The sequence below is a fragment of the Arachis duranensis genome, chromosome 1 (assembly GCF_000817695.3).
Source record: "Arachis duranensis cultivar V14167 chromosome 1, aradu.V14167.gnm2.J7QH, whole genome shotgun sequence".
NCBI classification, from domain to species: domain Eukaryota; kingdom Viridiplantae; phylum Streptophyta; class Magnoliopsida; order Fabales; family Fabaceae; genus Arachis; species Arachis duranensis.
Window position 1 is genome coordinate 105,474,455 of NC_029772.3, and position 19,480 is coordinate 105,493,934.

General features: G+C 32.5%; 2 protein-coding genes across 2 annotated transcripts; both read left to right on the forward strand.

The window, feature by feature from the left end:
- The first annotated feature begins 958 nt into the window (after nucleotides 1–958).
- On the forward strand, nucleotides 959–3,774 carry LOC107467616 (protein NRT1/ PTR FAMILY 2.9). The gene is made up of 5 exons (XM_016086754.3): nucleotides 959–1,262; nucleotides 1,329–1,546; nucleotides 2,060–2,619; nucleotides 2,710–3,040; nucleotides 3,133–3,774. Exons 1-5 carry the CDS (start codon nucleotides 1,112–1,114, stop codon nucleotides 3,721–3,723), a joined length of 1,851 nt encoding a protein of 616 aa, XP_015942240.1. The 5' UTR covers nucleotides 959–1,111; the 3' UTR covers nucleotides 3,724–3,774.
- Nucleotides 3,775–15,439: 11,665 nt separating this feature from the next.
- LOC107467604 (protein NRT1/ PTR FAMILY 2.11) lies at nucleotides 15,440–18,648 on the forward strand. The gene is made up of 5 exons (XM_016086745.3): nucleotides 15,440–15,602; nucleotides 16,168–16,333; nucleotides 16,443–16,660; nucleotides 16,865–17,418; nucleotides 17,502–18,648. Exons 2-5 carry the CDS (start codon nucleotides 16,192–16,194, stop codon nucleotides 18,403–18,405), a joined length of 1,818 nt encoding a protein of 605 aa, XP_015942231.1. The 5' UTR covers nucleotides 15,440–15,602; nucleotides 16,168–16,191; the 3' UTR covers nucleotides 18,406–18,648.
- Nucleotides 18,649–19,480: the final 832 nt, after the last annotated feature.

Genomic DNA, 19,480 nt, shown 5'->3' on the forward strand with positions numbered 1-19,480 from the left:
TTTTTTAATATGCTGACTTTTTGGTTCACAGACATTTAAGTTTCTGAAAATTTAAAAATACATTTAAGTTCTTTAAAATTTAGACACATTGATCCTTGGGTTTAATTTGTCCTATTTTTAAAACTTTCTCACATGTATATCCCTATCAACTAGATCAGGACAACAGGAGTCATATTTGATTTTTTTATTGAGTCTGACTGACCTAAGTAAATATGAGGGATCGATATGTCCAAATTTTAAAAATATCAAGAATTTAAATATATTTTTAAATTTTTAAAAATTTAAATATCTGCAAATCAAAAAGTCAAAAATCTATTTATCATTTTTTAATAAAATTTTATTAGAAATAATAAAAGAAACCAACAACACTAAATATATAATACAATATTTAATTATACAAATTTTTAGATTCCAACTTAAATTTCTTAATCTGGCAATGGATGTCTTGAGAACTTATGTTAGTAAAACATTACCCTTTGACTTTTTTTAGTTAATAGAAAGAAATTTTTTTTTAGGGAAAAGTGTAAATTTATCAAATTATTGTAGTTAAAGGGTGAGACCCACAATGAGAAGATGAGAAGAAGGTGAGGCCCTCTCAATCTCAAATCCTCCATGCCCCTCTTTTTTCATGGCTGCTAAATTGACACCAAAATTTAAAGGGAAAAAAATAGAATTATTTATTTTACATAATATACTAAATCGACTCATATTCTTTTTATTATTAGATAGAACGAAATCTTCAATTAGAGTCTCCCGTATTCTACTTTGCGTATATAGTAATATACTGATTAATGACAAATTGTTAAATAAAGTTTAAATTTAATTTTTGACCTATTAATTTAAAAAAAATAAGTATATGATATCATTTTTTCAATCGAAAATATAACGCAAAACAAAAAATAAAATAAAACTGCGCTTCACACCTATAAATTCATAACAAGCTACTGAGAAAATAAATTAAACACTGCTAGTGTCCAAAAGAACAGAAAGAAAGAAAGAAAGAAAGAAAGGAATTACTTATGTGGTTTAGATCTCTCTCCATCACTTCAGAGCTTCTAATCTTTTCATCCTCATTCTTCTTTGGCTTTCTTAAATAGCAATTCCCATATCCATGAACCTTGTTGGCAAAAAAGAAACCATGGAAGAAAAAAATGAGAGGAAAAGCCTAGAAAACAATGAGAAAAGTGTTGTTATTACAAACCAAGACGAGTCAAATAACAAGATTACATACAGGGGATGGAAAGTAATGCCCTTCATCATTGGTAAGCAAGTCAAATAAACTTAGGTTAGCTTCTTTGTTACATTATTATTAAATCAAATTCATGCAGGAAATGAAACCTTTGAGAAGCTGGGAACAATTGGAACCTTAGCAAACCTGCTAGTGTATCTTACAACAGTGTTCAACTTGGATAGTATCACTGCTACAAACATCATCAACATCTTCAATGGTAGTGCAAGTTTATCAACCTTGCTTGGAGCTTTTCTATGTGACACATATTTTGGTCGCTTCAAGACTCTTGGATTCTGCACTGTTGCCTCCTTTCTGGTATTAATTTAATCTAATATTGTATTCATTTTTAAGTGTATGTAATACATACTTTTAAGTATCTTACTTTGGAAATCACTTTATTCCCTAATTCAATTTAATCATTGGTGGATAGTAGTTAACTCAAAAAGATCCAAATAAACCAAAGATATATCACTTTACACAAAATGGAATTCAAAAACCTAATAGCAAGTTCATCACTAAAATCACATGGTGGTGGATTGCAGTACAAGTACAACTAAATGTGAATTTAGTTATTAAGGCCTAGTCGGCGAGCATGAAGGCCTGGCCCGCGTGCACCTTGGCCTAGCATATGTGCACCAAGGCTAGGCCAATGCACATCTGGGCCTGGCCGACGTATGCGCATCCTGTTCAAATTCACATAACTACATATTTACATTAATTGAATTGAAATCACCACAAGATATATGTTAAAAGACCATATCAAAAATAAAGATTATACAAATTTCACTTTGAAACATGCATTTACTTCATGTTTGTATCTCCAAACAGGGCTTGCTTACCATACAACTAACAGCGGCAATCAAGACCATGCATCCACCACAATGTGGAAACTCTAGCACCATATGCGAAGGACCAAACGCCGGCCAAATGACGTTCCTACTGGCCGGATTTGCGCTCCTTATCGTTGGAGCTGCAGGGATAAGGCCATGTAACTTAGCATTTGGAGCAGATCAATTCAACCCAAACACAGAGTCAGGAAAGAAAGGAATCAATAGCTTCTTCAATTGGTACTTTTTCACATTCACATTTGCACAGATGGTGTCTCTGTCATTGATTGTGTATATTCAGTCCAATGTGAGCTGGGCTGTGGGGCTCGGAATCCCTGCCGGATTGATGCTGTTTTCGTGTGTCGTTTATTACTTGGGAAGCAAGTCATATGTGAAGGTTAAAGCAACTGGTAGCCCTGTAACTAGTATTGTTCAAGTGGTGGTTGTTTCTTTCAAGAAAAGGGGATTGAATTTACCTGATCAGGATCCATTGCTTTCACTTTTTGATTATATGCCTCCACACTCTATCAATTCCAAGCTTCCTCACACATGTCAATTCAGGTAACTAAGAGTAAGAGATTCTTCTAAAAAAGATACATAAATTTTGAACATGTCAAGTGATTTGTTCTGAAATGTTGAGATTTTTAACAGGTTCCTTGACAAAGCTGCAATTGTAACCCCACAAGATCATATAAACCAGGATGGATCTGCATCTGATCCTTGGAACCTTTGCAGCATACAGCAAGTGGAAGAACTCAAATGCTTGCTAAGAGTGATCCCAATTTGGCTTTCAGGCATAGTCTACTACGTCGCACTCGTCCAACAGAACACCATGCTGGTGTTCCAAGCCCTTCAATCCGACCGGCAATTATTCCACTCCAATTTCCAGATCCCGGCCGCCTCCTACACCATCTTCACCATGCTTAGCTTGACAATATGGATTCCAATCTATGACAGGAAAGTTGTGCCTCTTCTTCAAAGGGTAAGTAATGTTAAAAATTATAACCAAGCCAGAAAGATTCTAGAACCTTTTCTATTCCTAGCAGTGATAACTATTTATCTTTATTGTAACAGGTAACAAAGAAAGAAGGTGGATTCACACTTCTCCAAAGAATGGGAATTGGAATGTTCATCTCAATACTATGCATGATAGTATCTGGTATTGTTGAAGAGCAAAGAAGAACAATGGCTCTAACAAAACCACTAGGAATTATGCCAAGAAAAGGTGCAATCTCTTCAATGTCAGGTTCATGGCTAATCCCTCAATTAGCACTAGCAGGGTTATCTGAAGCATTCACATTGGTTGGACAAGTTGAATTTTACTACAAACAGTTTCCAGAAAACATGAGAAGCCTTGCAGGATCACTATTCTTCTGTGGCCTTGCTGGATCAAGTTATTTGAGTAGTTTGCTGATTTCAGTTATTCATAAAGTGACACAGAAATCTGCAACTGGGAATTGGTTGCCTCAGGATTTGAACAAAGGGAGATTAGATTACTTTTATTTCATAATTGCTGGTGTTGGAGTGATTAATTTGTGTTACTTTATAGTATGTGCCAAGTGGTATAAGTACAAAGGGGTTGGTGATGGTAACAATGATAACAGTAGTAGCATTGAACTTGATCATGTATCTAAAAAATATGAAAGGAGTGTTAATGGTGTATAATGGTTAATGGTGTTTGAAGGAAAATTCCCTTGGATAGAGGATGTGCCATAATATTTAATTTTTGGTTTAAGAAAAAAAAAAAAAATAGAATGACAAATCTGGTGTTTTTCTTTGGATGTTTTAAGATGCTTTTATTGTAAACCTTCCAATTTATCAGAACAAAAAGATGGTATGGACTGATTCAAGTTGATTTAAGATAATGTTGATCATGAACTACTAAAATAAGGAATATTCCATGAATGATTTGTAGTTTTTGAATAGCAAATGAGGAATACAGTAGAGAGACAAAATAAACCAATGTCTTTTTAGTTATTCAATAGTCTATCATAAAAATTAAATAGATATATAAATATCTTATTTACACTTTAAATAAAATTGGCTAAAAAAAATTAATATGTATCTTGTTTACATCCTAAGTTCGACAAAAAAAATATGGCTTACGAGCGAGGAATTAATACTTAGATCTAAACTATTGATCTTATATCATTTTTTTAGAGTTGTTTTTTGTACAAATATAATATGAGTTCTCGTTTTATTTTTTTATCATAAAAAATAATTAAACTTAAATAATTTGATTAATCATTATAAACTTCAATATAAAAGATTCAAGCATTGATATTTTAATTCACAAAATATATAAATTAATTTTATATTCATTAAAATTAAATTTGATAAAATTATTGAAATGATATAATAAATAATTTTGTTGAATAATTTTTAATTTTATTAAATTAATATAATTTTAATAAATAATAATTTATTCTTTTTTTATTCATGATGCTGTTGTGAATAAACTATTGGATAACTAAAAAGATCGTATTTATAGTTTATTTTGGATTATTTTAAAAAGTAAAATCGATTTACATAACTCATTTAGGTTTTATGTTTTAACAATTTTATAATAAAAATATCAAATATTTATTATTTTAATTAATTTTATACTTATTATTATTTCAGACATTAATAGACTTTTTTAATATTTTGTTTATATTATTTTATTTATAATATAAATGAAATATATGTATATACATTTTCTTTTTAATTTAAATGGAATAAATAATATTACATTAATTAATAAATATTTTTATAATAATATATTTTGATAAATAAAATATTTAATTAATTTATTTAAAAAATTTCTCAAAATTTTTATTATTATAATAAACTATTATAATAAAATTTTTGTTATATTACTTTAATTTAATCTTTTTTCCCTTTTTTATTTAAAAAAAATAGTCTCTAATAATTCTCAACAATTAACACATAATTAACACATAAGGACAGCATGTTATGTTAATTTTTTGAGTAAGGATCATAGAATCTCCCTTAATTGAATGGATAATAAAATCGATTCAATTGCACAAAAAGTAAGTTTTTTTTTTCACAAAATAATCGATTGTTATAAAAAAAATTTTAACTAATCAATCAATTTTTGGAATTTCTTACTTTACAAGCAATTTTAAAAAATATTCATCACGAACCAATCGATTGTTTTTTAAACAATTTAAAAGAGAAGATTTCTAATTACTAATCAACTGATTTCTTCAATGAAAAATTGACTGATTTTTTACATATTATAATTTCTTCAACTTCAAAGATCGTATACCTGCTAATTTATAAACGATGATCATCGGTGCAAAAAAAATTGACAATCATAGTAGAGAGATTCATAAACAATTACACTTATAAAATTAGATAATTGAAAAATAAATTAATGATGAATAGATTATGAAATTAGTAATTTTAAGATTGAAAAAGATAAAACTAAATTTTTTAAATTAAAATAAAATTGATTTTAAGATTGATCTTCGTAAAACTTAATGATAGAATTTTAAAGGTAAAATATATCATGAAATATATAATAATAAAAATAAAATATCGAGTAAATGTTAAAATTAAATAATATATGAATGGTCAATTACAAAAAAAAATTAACTAAGGACTATTTCACAATTATTAAAATACTTAAAAAAACATATTTTATTACTAGGACCATTTAATAATCCAGACGTTTTGGGACCATCAACACTGGAGCCAGCTAACTCTGGCAAATACAATGTAAGTCGCAACAAAAAAGGTCCAATAATATAAAAAACCACCCCACACCCTACCCAAACCTAAACCTAGTTTCACTTTTCACTTTCATATAATAAAATTAAAAAAAGAACTGCACACCCACTCACCTTTCTCTTCCACTTTCACTCACGTTGTCACTTTGGATCATGCGGTTGCACAGCCGCCTCCCAACCGGTGCCGACAACTCTCTCACCACAACAGCAAGACTGCGTGTCATCTCGATGGCAACAATGACCACAACCCCCACAAAAGGAGTCCCACGCGTCGTCGCTGTCCCGTGCAACTTGACTGCCCGCCTCGACCCAGTGATGACCGTTCTCCCAACAAGGCAACCTCCCGCGTTTCCTCCTCGTCGAAGATGATGTCAACAACCACGCCCACCTATGTCAACAACAGCGTCTCTTCTCAGTAGTCCGTCGCTGCGCCATGCCCAACCACACCGTCCATCAGCCCTATGCCGGCCTCTCTTCCCATGAGTCGATTGTCATGAAAGGTCGACAAAGAACTCCCTCGTTGCCTATTACAACGAATACATTCAAAGGTAATTGTGGGATTTTTTTGTTAAAAATTGGATTTTTTTTATTAAACTTAGTATGTTTCTTTTGTTAAACATGAGGAATGATTAATTGACTATTCTAATTAGACAAATCAAGAAACAAAGGAATGAATGAGGAATTATGACAAATGTGTAAATAGAGGCAATAAAATAGCAAACAGTGAGTGAATGAGAATAGTGATGGTGAGGATGTTGAGGTTTTTAAACATATTCACTCTTTAGAAAAACAATCATTGTGTTCATTTATTTGAAGCATGCAAAGATTGTTCACGACAAATCATAAATAATCAAATTCCAATTCCTTGGCAATTCAATTTCTCTTTAACCTAATCAATAACTAATTTCTTAGTCAATTATTTAAAAAAAGAGGTTAAGCACAAAACTGATTTAGTTTCAAATAAGATTCAAGAATAGTCCTTAGGTTGAATTTTATGTCACTTATCCAAAGTAGTCCTAAATAATTGAAACTTACGAGAAGCAATGATTTCCAAAAGTTTTCAATCCAAATTTTATGTCACTTGTTCAAGTTAGAGCAATTGAAAATCACAAAGTGCCGCACACTCTTTGAAACACTATTTCTAGTTAAATCAAAAAGTCGTGAGAAAGAGTTTTAGAGCTAATTCCAATATTACTTTTTCCAAAACAATATTTAGAATCCAAAACGGAGTTAGAATATCTTTCAATAATTCTAAATCTTTAGGGATGAAGAACGAAAATTCAATCATAAAATAGATCAAAGTATAAACCTCAAATAAAGTAAAACACTTAGATTAATAATCCATAAAAAGATGAACATAGCTCATATCCTTAACAAAGGAGATTAGTTGCTTATGGTGGAATGGAAATAAAAATGTAAAGTGTGGTGGAAATTGGGGTGCCCGTAGACAAAGTTTAGGACTACTTTAAAACCTAAACAATGACCTAGAATTTAAATTCAAACTAAATCAAAATAAAATCAAATCTTTTCTTAATGACTCTTAACTAATTAGTGATCTTTCTTGTAATTTGAAGTCCAAAACTTGATGTCTTGCTTAGTTGAAATCATGGACTTTAACTTAATCTTGAGCCAGTCAAAGAGAGCACTTGAAGTTGGAGAGATTAGTGAAAGAATGAGATGTCCTTGGAGGTGGTCCAAGCCATGCGTTAGACGCAAGGTGGCATGCGTGAAACGCAGGCCCAAATTTAAGATCTTGGAGGTCTCTGGAGTGCTGCGTGAGACGTAGGCAAGCTTGCATGAGACACAAGGAGAGAGGGTATCCCCTGGAAGTGAGGTTTAGAGGCTGCGTGAGACGTAGGAAAGGCAAGTGAGGCACAGGGAAGGCAAGTAAGGCACAGGAAAGCTTGCGCTTAAGATGGGGATGCATTCAATACATGAGAAGGCTGCGTTAGACGCATGTCCACTATAGACTATTATATATCGTTGGAAAGTTCTGAAAGTTGGCTTTCTAATGCTGTTGGAACTGCTCATTTGGACCTTTGTAGATCAAGTTATGCTCACTCGAATATGAAGAGGACATGGTGACAATATACACAAATTCTCTTTGTACTTGTCTTCAATTCTTGGTTCCCTGGGAGGTTGCTTTCTTTTGTATGCCTTCTTCTTTGGTTATCCTAAGGGCTTCTTTGGTTGTCTTTCTCCTTCTTTATTTTTGCCTAAAATCTTTCAATAACTTCCTAATCATATCAAATCACAAAGCAACTCCAAGAAACATTGATTAAAGCACAAAAATCTCAATTATAACAAGAAAATCACTAACTTTATTCAAAGAGTAACAAATAAAACTACTAAAGATGCTCATGCATCAGTCGGTTGATATCCTAATTGATTATCTAGCAAAGTCATTTTTTGTATTGACACAATTTTTCATGATTTTGAGAGAAAGTCAGGTTAGGTTCTCATTTTTGTCTCCCATACCATCACTTGATTTAATCTTAATTAATTTTATTTTAGTGGAGGCGATCAAGAACGAAAATGATTACTGGGAGATAGATGCCATTATTCAAGATATCCAATATTTGAACCATGAACTTCCTCTATGTGACTTTACTTGGACACCATGGTAGGAGAATCAACTAGCACATGTCATTCCAGAGATGAAGGAGCGTGGAATTTCGCCAAAAAATTGGAGCCTAAATCCACCGAGGAAGGTGCCGAAGATCATGGAGAAGGAAGCCAGCAACAAAAGTTTACTCCAAGTAGCACTCCGAGTCGTTAATTCGCTATCACCCATCTCTCATAATTTTTCTTTCCATCGGCATAACCATAAATATGAATACCTATCATTAGAGTCGTAGTGATGGAAGCCATCCATGATGGCCATAGTAGCAACAAGAAAGCAGAGTGTAGGATCCTAATTCCCTCTGGCGATGAGGCTAAGAACGAAGTAGCTCCTTCTAGTTTCATGGAAAAAGGTCTATTGCTTCTCTGTTTATGTTATCTTTTTGGTAATATATGGGCCGGAAGACCAAAGAAAAGAAAAGATTACACTACAAAGATTTCACGGGATACTAGGATTGGGGGTTGTCCAATTCATCGACAAAAAAAAAACATAGTTGGGGATTGATCTATGAATATGCATCCCGTCGATAATTTCAAGCTCTCCTTCGCCAAGAAATTAGCTCCATGAGTTTTCTCTCTATACACATGTTGAATTCTGATAATCTAGTTTCTATCCAGAAATTGTATAATTCTTCTCACCAATTGATCTGGGTGGTTCTCCTTTTTCTCTTTCCCACACATGGTAGAAATCACCGCTTATGAATCTAATTCCACAACAAGTATTAAATTCCAAGCTATTCTTAAACCATGATACATCCCCATAGATCCGCTTGAAAGGTTGTGCAAGTGTCCACTAAGACCATAAATCCAGCCACCCATCGTCCTTGATGGTCTCTAATCAAGCCTTCACACCCTACTTTTCCTGGATTTCCTTCGTAGCCCCATCCGAATTTAACTTAGCCTAATTTTTTGGAGGATGCTTCTAATCAATTAATACTTCTCTTCTCTGAACCTTCTTGTTCCTCAATGGCTGCTTTCCAAAAGTTACCAAAATCATGTTGGCATAATTCAGGATCACAGGAACTATGTTAGTTGGCCTTTGAAATGCGGAGGAGAAAATCTCCTTATTCCTCCATCTCTACAGCCACCAACAGGTTATCATGAAAATTATCCTCTATTATTTAAGGTTATTGGCTTTTTTGATATCCATTATCAAGTTTCAATGGATCCAGAAGTTGAAGGGAGCTATATAAAAGAGTTAAAGATGCTATGGGTGTACGATGCTTGCCAAGGTTCGAGATGCCACCAGACAATCCCGCAATACATGCAAGAGAGTCTTAGTCTCTTTGGTACATCTGTGGCAATCCAGACTGGCTCCAACAAGCCTAGCTCTCCTCTATCTGTCATTAGTCTTTGATGAAGTGTCATCTAAATAAAAAGTTTTATACGTTAAGAGCCTTGCCACCTCTATATGATGTCCCAGGCTTGATCTGTTGGCTCTCTATGACACGTTAGAGCATTATAATTGCTTGATATGGTGTATTGTTTATCTTTGGTTAAGTTCCAAATGATACTATCTTCTCCCAAGTTATTATCAGGAGAAAGTATAACTCTAATTCTTTGTAAAATGTCACCTAAAACATATTGTTCCAGTAATTCATAGTTCTAGTTTTGGCCTTCCTTAATTGCTTCAACTACTTTTATGTTGATTATGTTATCTTCAATCGGTGCAATTATACATTGAATAAGAGGTGGGCTTCCTCTAATCCAAGAACCCTTCCAAATATTAGTTGATTGGCCATCTCCTAAAAAAACTACAAGATGTTTCTTAAATTCATCCCACAACTTTGTCATGTCTCTCCACATCGAAGAATCATTAGTTTTACTAATCATCGCCTGCAAAATATCCTGATTTCTACCATAGATGTCATTGAGGATTCTTACCCATAATTCATCTTTTTCAATTATCATGAGTCAGATATTCTTCATCATGAAATCCTTATTCACAATAGATAAATTCCTGAGTCCCAGACCTCCCAAATTTTTTGGTTTACATATAGTTTCACATCCCACCACATGTAAACTTCTTCTCCCTTCTTCTTCATCCCAAATAAAATTTCTCTGAAACTTCTCAATTTTCTTGCATATCCCTTTTGGTAATAGAGAGTGATCTATATCAAAATTGACCGCCGATCCAATCACTGATTCAGCAAGAGTCACTCTACCTGCCATTGATAAGAAACTAGCTTTCTAACCCTTTAGTTTTGCTGTCACTCCTCTATCAAGGGTGCCCTTTAAACGCTCCTTGCCTTTTTCACTGTTCATTAGCATGACTCCCAGGTATCTTCCAATGTTTGTGGTTTCTTCAAACTCACTAATTTTGATGATATCTTCTCTAGTATTTTTATCCACATTCTTTGAGAAAAAGATGGATATTTTTGCTGCACTAACCTTCAGACCAGAGACGACTCTAAAATTATCTAAACACTTCAGAATGATTTTTATTTGTTCATAGGAAGTTGCAGTAAAAAAGAGGAGATCATTAGCAAAAAGAAGGTAAGAGATGAATGATTCTTTATTTCTAGCCATGATCGCTTTTCAATTTTTCGGTTGCACTTTTTTCTCAATAAATTGTGAAAGCTTATTTATAGCAATAAAAAAAGGTATGATGACAGAGGGTCACTTTGTCTTAGACTCCCTTTTGAAAAGAATCTATCAACTTTGCACCCGTTCCAAAGAATACTATACGAAATAGAAGACATGCATTCCTTGATAACAGTGTTCATGTGATTAGGGATTCCAAACTCAGTCAAATATCTTGATACAAAATTTCAACTTAACCGATTTATGTCTTTTTGAAATCAGTCTTAATTGCTATGAAGCATTTTTTTTCCTTCATTTTTCTCATCTTATGAACCATTTTCTTGGCAATGATAATATTATTAAGAATCATATGCCCTTCCACAAATCTGGATTGATTTGGGACAATACGGTTCATCATGGTGGGCTTGATTCTTTCCACTAATATTTTAGCCAAAGCTTTATATATAATATTACAGAGAGCAATGAGACGGAACTATGATATCTATCGCGGTTGCTAAATTTTAGAGATTAAGACAATCAAAGTTTGATTAATCTCCTTGATCTTGGAAGGAGTTCTCCACACATTAGTGAGGAATGAGACCACCGAATCTTAAATAAGAGATCAATGCTCTTTATAAAATAGAGTGAGGAATGAGACCACCGAATCTTAAATAAGAGATCAATGCTCTTTATAAAATAGAGACAGATATCCATTCTCACTAGGAGTTTTCAAAGATCCCATTTGAAAAACGGAATTTTTAATTTCTTCTCTCAAAGAGATCACATCCATACCAGCTCTATGATCGGCCCCCATCTCAGAGTAGGAACCAGTTGTATAGATAAAAGTTTCTTCATTCTCTTCATTTCTATAAAGTTCTTTAAAAAAAACTAAAACCATTTCTTTTAAAGCTTTTGGTTCATCGCACCAATTACCCATTCCATCCCTCAACTTGAGAATTTTATTTTTCTTCTTCTAATCAAAGTTTTGATATGATAAAAATTAGTATTTCGATCTCCATCTACTATCCATTTTTGTAGCGATTTTTAAAGTCAAAAAATTTATTCTTATTCATGAATAACTTCTAATTCTGCCGCAAGCTCCTTTTCAAATTTGTCAAGAAAAAGGTTGTTTTCAAATTGAATATTTTTTATATTTCTTCTACTCTTCTTAGAACCATTCTTTTTTATAATTGTTTGTGTTTGTTGAATCTATGATGTTATTTTAGATTAGAAAAAGAAGTTGTTAGAGAGTTTTTTTTTGTCCATTGAGTTGTTAGAGAGTTAAGTGAGGGACGATGTTCTGGACTTGGTTAGTACTGTTCTGGCTATTGTGTTTTTTTGAACTAAAATTTTCTGGCCTAATTTTTTTATCAAAACTTTAAAATAAAAAAATGATCCATCAAATAATAATAATAAAATTTAATTATTTTATTAGTCTTTATGATTTACCTATATTTTTAGTTAGATTGTTAAAATTTAAAAATTTATAATTAAATTTTCTTATTATTTAATTGAGTTGTTATTATTGTTTTCTTATATTTGGTATTTTTTATTATTATTATTTTTTATTATTTTATCATTTTTGTTCTCAAATAACTATAACAATCATTATGATCATTATAATAATGATTTTTGTTGCTATTTATAAAAAAATTATAATGAAAGAAAGAATATTTTTAAAAAAAATATTTAATTTTAATTAGAGAACTAAAATAAAATGAAATAAGATATTTTAAATATTATAGACAAAATTATAACTTAATTTAAATATTAGGAATCAAAATAATATTTTATCCTAATAATAAATAATAATAAAAAAGCATGTTATCTTTAGAAAAGTATAGTATTGAGTTTGAGTTTATAGTTTAAAAAATTTGTTCGACAGTGCAATATTGAAGTATGTCGAGTTAGTGTGTTTGAAGTCGTTAGCATTGTACCTAACACAACTTTGCTAGTAGATTGAGTACACACTTTCGTAAAATTTTATCTAACTCTGCTGTAGATTTTTTGGATTAAATTAAAAGATCAAGAATATTTAATATTATGCTAGGAATAAATATATTAGAAAGTTTGTATTAAGACAATATTTATTAAAGATGACAAATGGACCGAAATTTGTCGGGTTGATTTGTGTAATTCATTAAAAAAAATTAGCTGGGCTAAAAATTTGATATTATTATAATAAAAAAATCCGCTAAGCTGCACTTCTTAATTTATGGGTTTTGGCGAGTGAGATGAGTTTGTGCTTGTTTGGGCGCTATTATTTTAATAAAATAAGATCTTTTTTTAATGAAAAAAGATCTTTTTTTTATTTTTTAGCGTGTTTGGTAAATTTTTAGTAGTAAAAGTAAAAGCACTAGAAAAATCAGAAAAATATCTTTTTTGAGAAGCTGTAATTTACATCTTTTTTTAAAAGATCTTTTTTTCCTAAAAAGGGATGTTTTTTATGTAATAAATAAACAAAAAAGTACTTTTATATTGTTATTACCCAAACATAATTGATAAATAAAAAGATCTTTTTGCATAAAATACCCAAACATAAAATTACTTTTACTTTTTCATAAAATCTTTTAAAAAAAGATAACTCGAAAAAGATTTTTTCTTAAAAACTCACACAAACAAGTCCTTTGTCCGACAAACTTTTGATTTAAGATAATAATTGAATTTAAAACGTTATTTTTGTCCTTGTATTTAGAATGTTTGTATGACTTACCCTATTTTTAACCATGTGTTCTTGAATTAATATGTACTTTATTTACTATTGATATTTTTTATAATATAAATTATTGATTCCAATAGAAATTCTAAATTAAGAGTTAATACTCAAAATGACCACTGAAATTTGACTCCTAAATTAATTTTGTCCTCTAATTTTTAATTGACTCAAATTATACCAAAAAAATTAAGACATAATTCAAGTTGGCCCTTTCATCCGACTCTGTCACTAAAAAAATGACGTGACATATTTAGTTTTTTCTCTCTCTTCATCTGCCACTTGATCCTTCGTCATGTTCCTCACACACCACCATCTTCCTCTTCAATATGGTTATTGCGTCACGATTCACTCAATTCAACCTCAGATGCTGACTTTTGGGCTGATTCCACCGTCATGACTTTCGCTCGCGCCTTTAGCTTTCTCATCGAACTCGAATGCGGCTACGTCTTCCTCTCCTGCTTCTCGCGTCTCCTCAACCTTCTCGGCATATTCACTTCTAATTTCCAACCAACTTTTTTATCTGATTCAGTTCTAATTCCAATACTAATTATATAGAAAAGTAGAATAAATAATCCAAGGCAACCAATTCACAGAACTGAACAAAACCAAATTCAAATGCATCATATTTCAATGTGAAATTCAGACGTTAATTTTCAAGAATCACTTTTGCTTCTTTTGAGATTTCGACGGTATCTTAATACCGTATCATCCTCGATAACGACATTTTTCTAAAACCTCTCAAGTTCATTATTGCCAAAATTGACCCACTAAATTTCTTTCTATCACTGCCCTTTCCCTTTTCAAGAGAGGCAGTAGAAGCATTGGAGATCGAGAACTTGATTGTTAATGAGGACGACGTGTTTGACGTAATCTCTCTCAAGAAATTGGTTAAGATAGAACGTCGGAAGGCTAATATCGTTTGGTCCGATCTCGAGAAGGAGTGCATTATGGCTGCCTCCTTTGCCAAAAAGGCCATGGCCATGATTCTCCGACTCTAGAACGAGAAGAGCTCTGCGGAGATCGAATCCAACTAGTTCTGGAGAATGGCGGATGAGAGGCGGGAGTTCGAACAAGAATTGATTGAGGAGCTGCAGTGAACGATCAACCATTATGAGATTTAGAAGAACATTTTGAAAGAATATATGGGAGTTTACAAGGAGGAACTAAAGCTATACATTAACGAAAAGGAACTACATGATGACAAAGTTGGATGAAAGGGCCAACTTAAGCCACCCTATAATACAATTTGAGTCAATTAAAAATTGGAAGGACAAATTGATTTGAGAGTCAAATTTCAAAAACTATTTTGAGTATTAACTCACCAAGTTAAATACAAAAAGAATACTAAAAAAAATACTGAAAATTTATGAAAAAAAAATATAATAAAAGAGTGTTAACAAATAATTTTAAATTATATAAATTTATAAGTTTTTTAAATTTATAAAAATTAATTTAATACAAATTTTTGTTTACAAATTTTAATCCAAAAACATACTAAGTAGTGGATATACACTAGTATTAATTGTGTAAACTGTAAAATATAAAAAATATTTTAAATGTATTGAAAAAAAACGACGTACCAATTATTTTAATTAATATATATTATATATATTTTTTATAATTAAGATCAATCGATAAATCAAATGGTCCACTTGAAATCTTTCCTAAAGTATAATGTGAAGAAAACAATGGCTTCAGCACAGTAGCAATGACTTATTATTGTTATTTATTTATTTTCATAACCCTCGTTATGGACATTTTGACATTATAACAAAAAAATAAATAAAATCTTTGATTAATCTACACGGCAAAAACGGGACACGCATCCCCCTAATCTCTCTCTCTCTTTGCGTCAAGTGTTGGAGCTCACAGTTCGAACTTCGAAGCCTGTGAGTCCGTCTTGTTCCTCAACGGCATGAACTAACAGCTCCCACCCTCTCTCATTTCGGGTAATTTCTATTCATATTTAGTTTCCGTTACTGCTCCAATCTGAAATTATTATTATTTTCTAATCACTTTCATTTCCGGGTTTCAATTTTGCGTATGTTTACTTGGACATATTCGTATCCTGTTAAGATGTGCTGAGTTGACTTGTTTCTCTACCAAATTTTGATCCTTTTTGTGGGATTTTTTTGGCTTCCTTTAATTCTGAAACAGCATTTTGTACAATGTAAGCCTTAAGGGGGGAATAGGGACTTGCAACAACTCTGTAACAAACTTTTGTTGTGATCTTGGTTTGCTTCTTTTCTGTTTGTTGATTTGTTTGTGAATGCAACAGATATTTTTTAATTTGTCTTTGTTGTGAGGCGGGTTAGGTTGCAAATGAATTTCTAGTGTGTTGAAACTATGACCATTCAATGAGATCAGAACAAAAAAGGGAATAATGGAGAAAATGTTGAAACCTTTGACTTAAATTTGCCATAGATTGAGGACTAGATCTGCAAATGAGCAATAGAGAGTGAGTTTTTGGGTAGATGGGGTGATGATACTTCGGATTGGTTTCATTTTGTCAAGGTTGGCCGCTTGAAGCATCCGATCATGCATCATATTGGAGAGAGCAGGACATCGAGAGAGGCTGTGGATAATGAAGAGGAAATCTTGCTTAAGAACGAAAATAGCGGAACAGATGACGAACCTAAGATTAACTATAGAGGGTGGAAGGTCATGCCCTTCATAATAGGTGAATGAGATTGCAAGTGGAATCTTTGTGTTCTTAAATGCTTCCATGATACTTTGTTCTGTCCGGATTAGTTTTTTTTTCTCTTGAATTACTTGTTTGTGTAACTCAGGGAATGAGATTTTTGAGAAGCTAGGAGCTATTGGTACATTGTCCAATCTCTTGGTCTATCTCACTACAGTATTCAATTTAGAAAACATCACAGCTACAAATATTATCAACATCTTCAATGGCAGCACCAACTTTGCTACGATAATTGGAGCTTTCTGCTCTGACACCTATTTTGGCCGCTACAAGACTCTAGGATTCTGCACGGTGGCTTCATTTCTGGTATATTATTTTGCCTCTTGCCCTAACCATTATGTTCCATTCCATTTGTTTATCAGCAACAAAATACAGTTAGGGATATCGGAATTCGGAAATACCAATGATATTGAGAAACATTCGAGATCATCACCGCATGATTCCATTTTGCTAAGAAAATAAACTTATCAATTTGTGCAACTAATTCCTAGATTCCCCTGGGTAATACAGGGTTTATTAGTAATACAACTGACAGCAGCAATTGAGAAGCTGCATCCACCTCATTGCGAAGAGAACACCACATGCAAAGGCCCAACAGAGGGGCAAATGACATTTCTAAAGACTGGTCTTGGATTATTGTTGATAGGAGCTGCGGGGATAAGACCATGTAACTTGGCGTTTGGGGCTGATCAGTTTAATCCTAATACAGATTCTGGGAAGAAAGGGATCAATAGCTTCTTCAATTGGTACTTTTTCACTTTTACCATTGCTCAAATGATATCCTTAACAATCATTGTCTATATACAGTCAAATGTTAGCTGGGCAGTGGGTCTGGGAATTCCCGCTGCGTTGATGTTGTTATCTTCTGTAATCTTCTTTTTGGGTTCGAATATGTATGTAAAAGTTAAACCAAGTGGGAGTCCTCTGACTAGTATAGTGCAAGTTATAGTGGTCGCAGCTAAGAAAAGGAAGCTGAAGCTATCAGAATATCTATATCCTTCCCTCTTCAACTACTTGCCTCCAAAATCAGTGAATTCTAAGCTTCCCTATACATATCAATTCAGGTAAATGGCACAAAGAATTCCTACCATGATTAACAAATATGATTGATGGTCTGACGTGTTCACTGGGTGGCGTACATTAACAGGTTCCTCGACAAAGCAGCAATTATGACTCCTCAAGATCAACTAAATCCCAATGGATCTGCTGCTGATCCCTGGAGTCTTTGCAGTATGCAGCAAGTGGAGGAGGTCAAATGCTTGTTGAGAGTGTTACCAATCTGGGTTTCATCAATTTTATACTTTGTTGTTATTGTCCAACAGCACACTGTTGTAGTGTTCCAAGCCCTTATATCTGACAGGCGTATTGGGAGTAGCAATTTCATGATCCCAGCTGCATCCTATTATGTCTTCCTGATGATTACCGTGGCAATATGGTTACCTCTCTATGACAGAAAAGTCATGCCTTTGCTTCAGAAGCTCACCCGAAGAGAGAGTGGCATCACACTCCTCCAGAGGATGGGCACTGGCATTTTTTTCTCTATAATCAGCATGCTAGTGTCTGCAAAGGTTGAACGGCACCGGAGAAATCTGGCTCTGACCGAACCACTTGGAATTGAAACGAGAAAAGGTGTGATTTCATCAATGTCAGGTATGTGGCTGATTCCTCAGCTGGCATTGGCTGGTTTAGCCGAGGCATTTATGTCCGTTGCACAAGTCGAATTTTACTACAAACAGTTTCCTGAAAACATGAGAAGCATGGCAGGCTCTCTTTACTACTGCGGCCATGCAGGGTCAAGTTATTTGAGTACTTTGCTGATTTCGACCGTCCACCAAATCACCGCAAGATCTGCAACTGGGAATTGGCTGCCGGAGGATCTGAACAAGGGGAGGTTGGATAACTTCTATTGCATCATTGCTGCTATAGAAGTTGTTAATTTGGGCTACTTTCTGATATGTTCACAGTGGTATCGGTACAAAGGGACGGACAGCAGCTCCACCGAGCTTGAAAAATTGACACAACAATCTGAAAGAACTGCAAATGGTGTTTAATGGTTTGAGTTTATTATTGCTCTTTTGTAGTCATAGGTCTATAACTACACTCAACCTTCATTGAACCATGACCCTAACATGAAATCTCACTTCATCATGTGGAGCCATTACACTTGTAGAGATCAAAATCAAATAGATTATTGCATCGAAAACAATGTTCTTCCCCTTCAATTATATAGTTTTCAGAGATATGTTATATGTAGGTTAGGTAAACGGATGAATGTACTAATTTTTTTTGTTTTTTGAAGTGCTGGGTTCATTCCTTGAGATGTTTTTCTTGAAACACTCATAACGGAAGAGAAAGTAAAGTTACAGCTTAACATTATGTTTTGGCATTAATATTTTCTTAGTTTGCTTGCTGCATATGAAAACAACGATAACTGTTTAATATTTTTTATATTTTTTTTCACAACAGTACTTTTCTCATTATTATTATTTGCTAATAATCACGAATTGGAATTACAAAAGTAAAAGAAAGATATAGCTTTTTTTTGGGTGAATAATGTATTAAAATAAATTTTTGGATAAAATTTTATAATTACTTAATAGCAAATAAATTATATTTATTATAATTGAGATTTTATGAAAAGAGTAGTGATAGAGCTTCTTAATAGCATGTCTACTAAGTAATAATACTCTTAATAGTTAAATAAATACAATAACTTTAACAATTTAATATATTGAAAATATAAAAGATTAATTTTTTTATTTAGAAATTAAGGCATTGTTTGGATGGAAGATAGAAAATAAGAGAAAAGAAAATACAGAAAAGAAAATGAAACAAAAAGTAATTTTTTTTGTGTTGTTTGGATGAAGAGAAAATAGATGGAAAGAAAATAGGAGAAAATTTTTCTTTTATTTGGATGGAAGAAAAAATAAGAAGAGAGAAAATTATACCAGATTAAAATTACATTAATACCCTTACTTATATTATATATAAATTATAATTTATTAATGTATTCAAGTCATATTTCTAATAAAAAAAGTCATCCAAATTATATTTTAAGATTTTAACATATTATCTTTGTTAACAATAATATTTGTTTAAAGTTATTCTTTTCTATTGTCTTTTAAA

Bases quoted from the DNA above. Each gene is read 5' to 3' on its own strand.
- LOC107467616 (XM_016086754.3), top strand. From the start codon at position 1,112: ATGAACCTTGTTGGCAAAAAAGAAACCATGGAAGAAAAAAATGAGAGG. The intron at 1,547-2,059 runs GTATTAATTTAA...ATCTCCAAACAG, and splicing joins GCACTGTTGCCTCCTTTCTG to GGCTTGCTTACCATACAACT. The intron at 2,620-2,709 runs GTAACTAAGAGT...GATTTTTAACAG, and splicing joins CCTCACACATGTCAATTCAG to GTTCCTTGACAAAGCTGCAA.
- LOC107467604 (XM_016086745.3), top strand. From the start codon at position 16,192: ATGCATCATATTGGAGAGAGCAGGACATCGAGAGAGGCTGTGGATAAT. The intron at 16,334-16,442 runs GTGAATGAGATT...TGTGTAACTCAG, and splicing joins GGTCATGCCCTTCATAATAG to GGAATGAGATTTTTGAGAAG. The intron at 17,419-17,501 runs GTAAATGGCACA...GTACATTAACAG, and splicing joins CCCTATACATATCAATTCAG to GTTCCTCGACAAAGCAGCAA.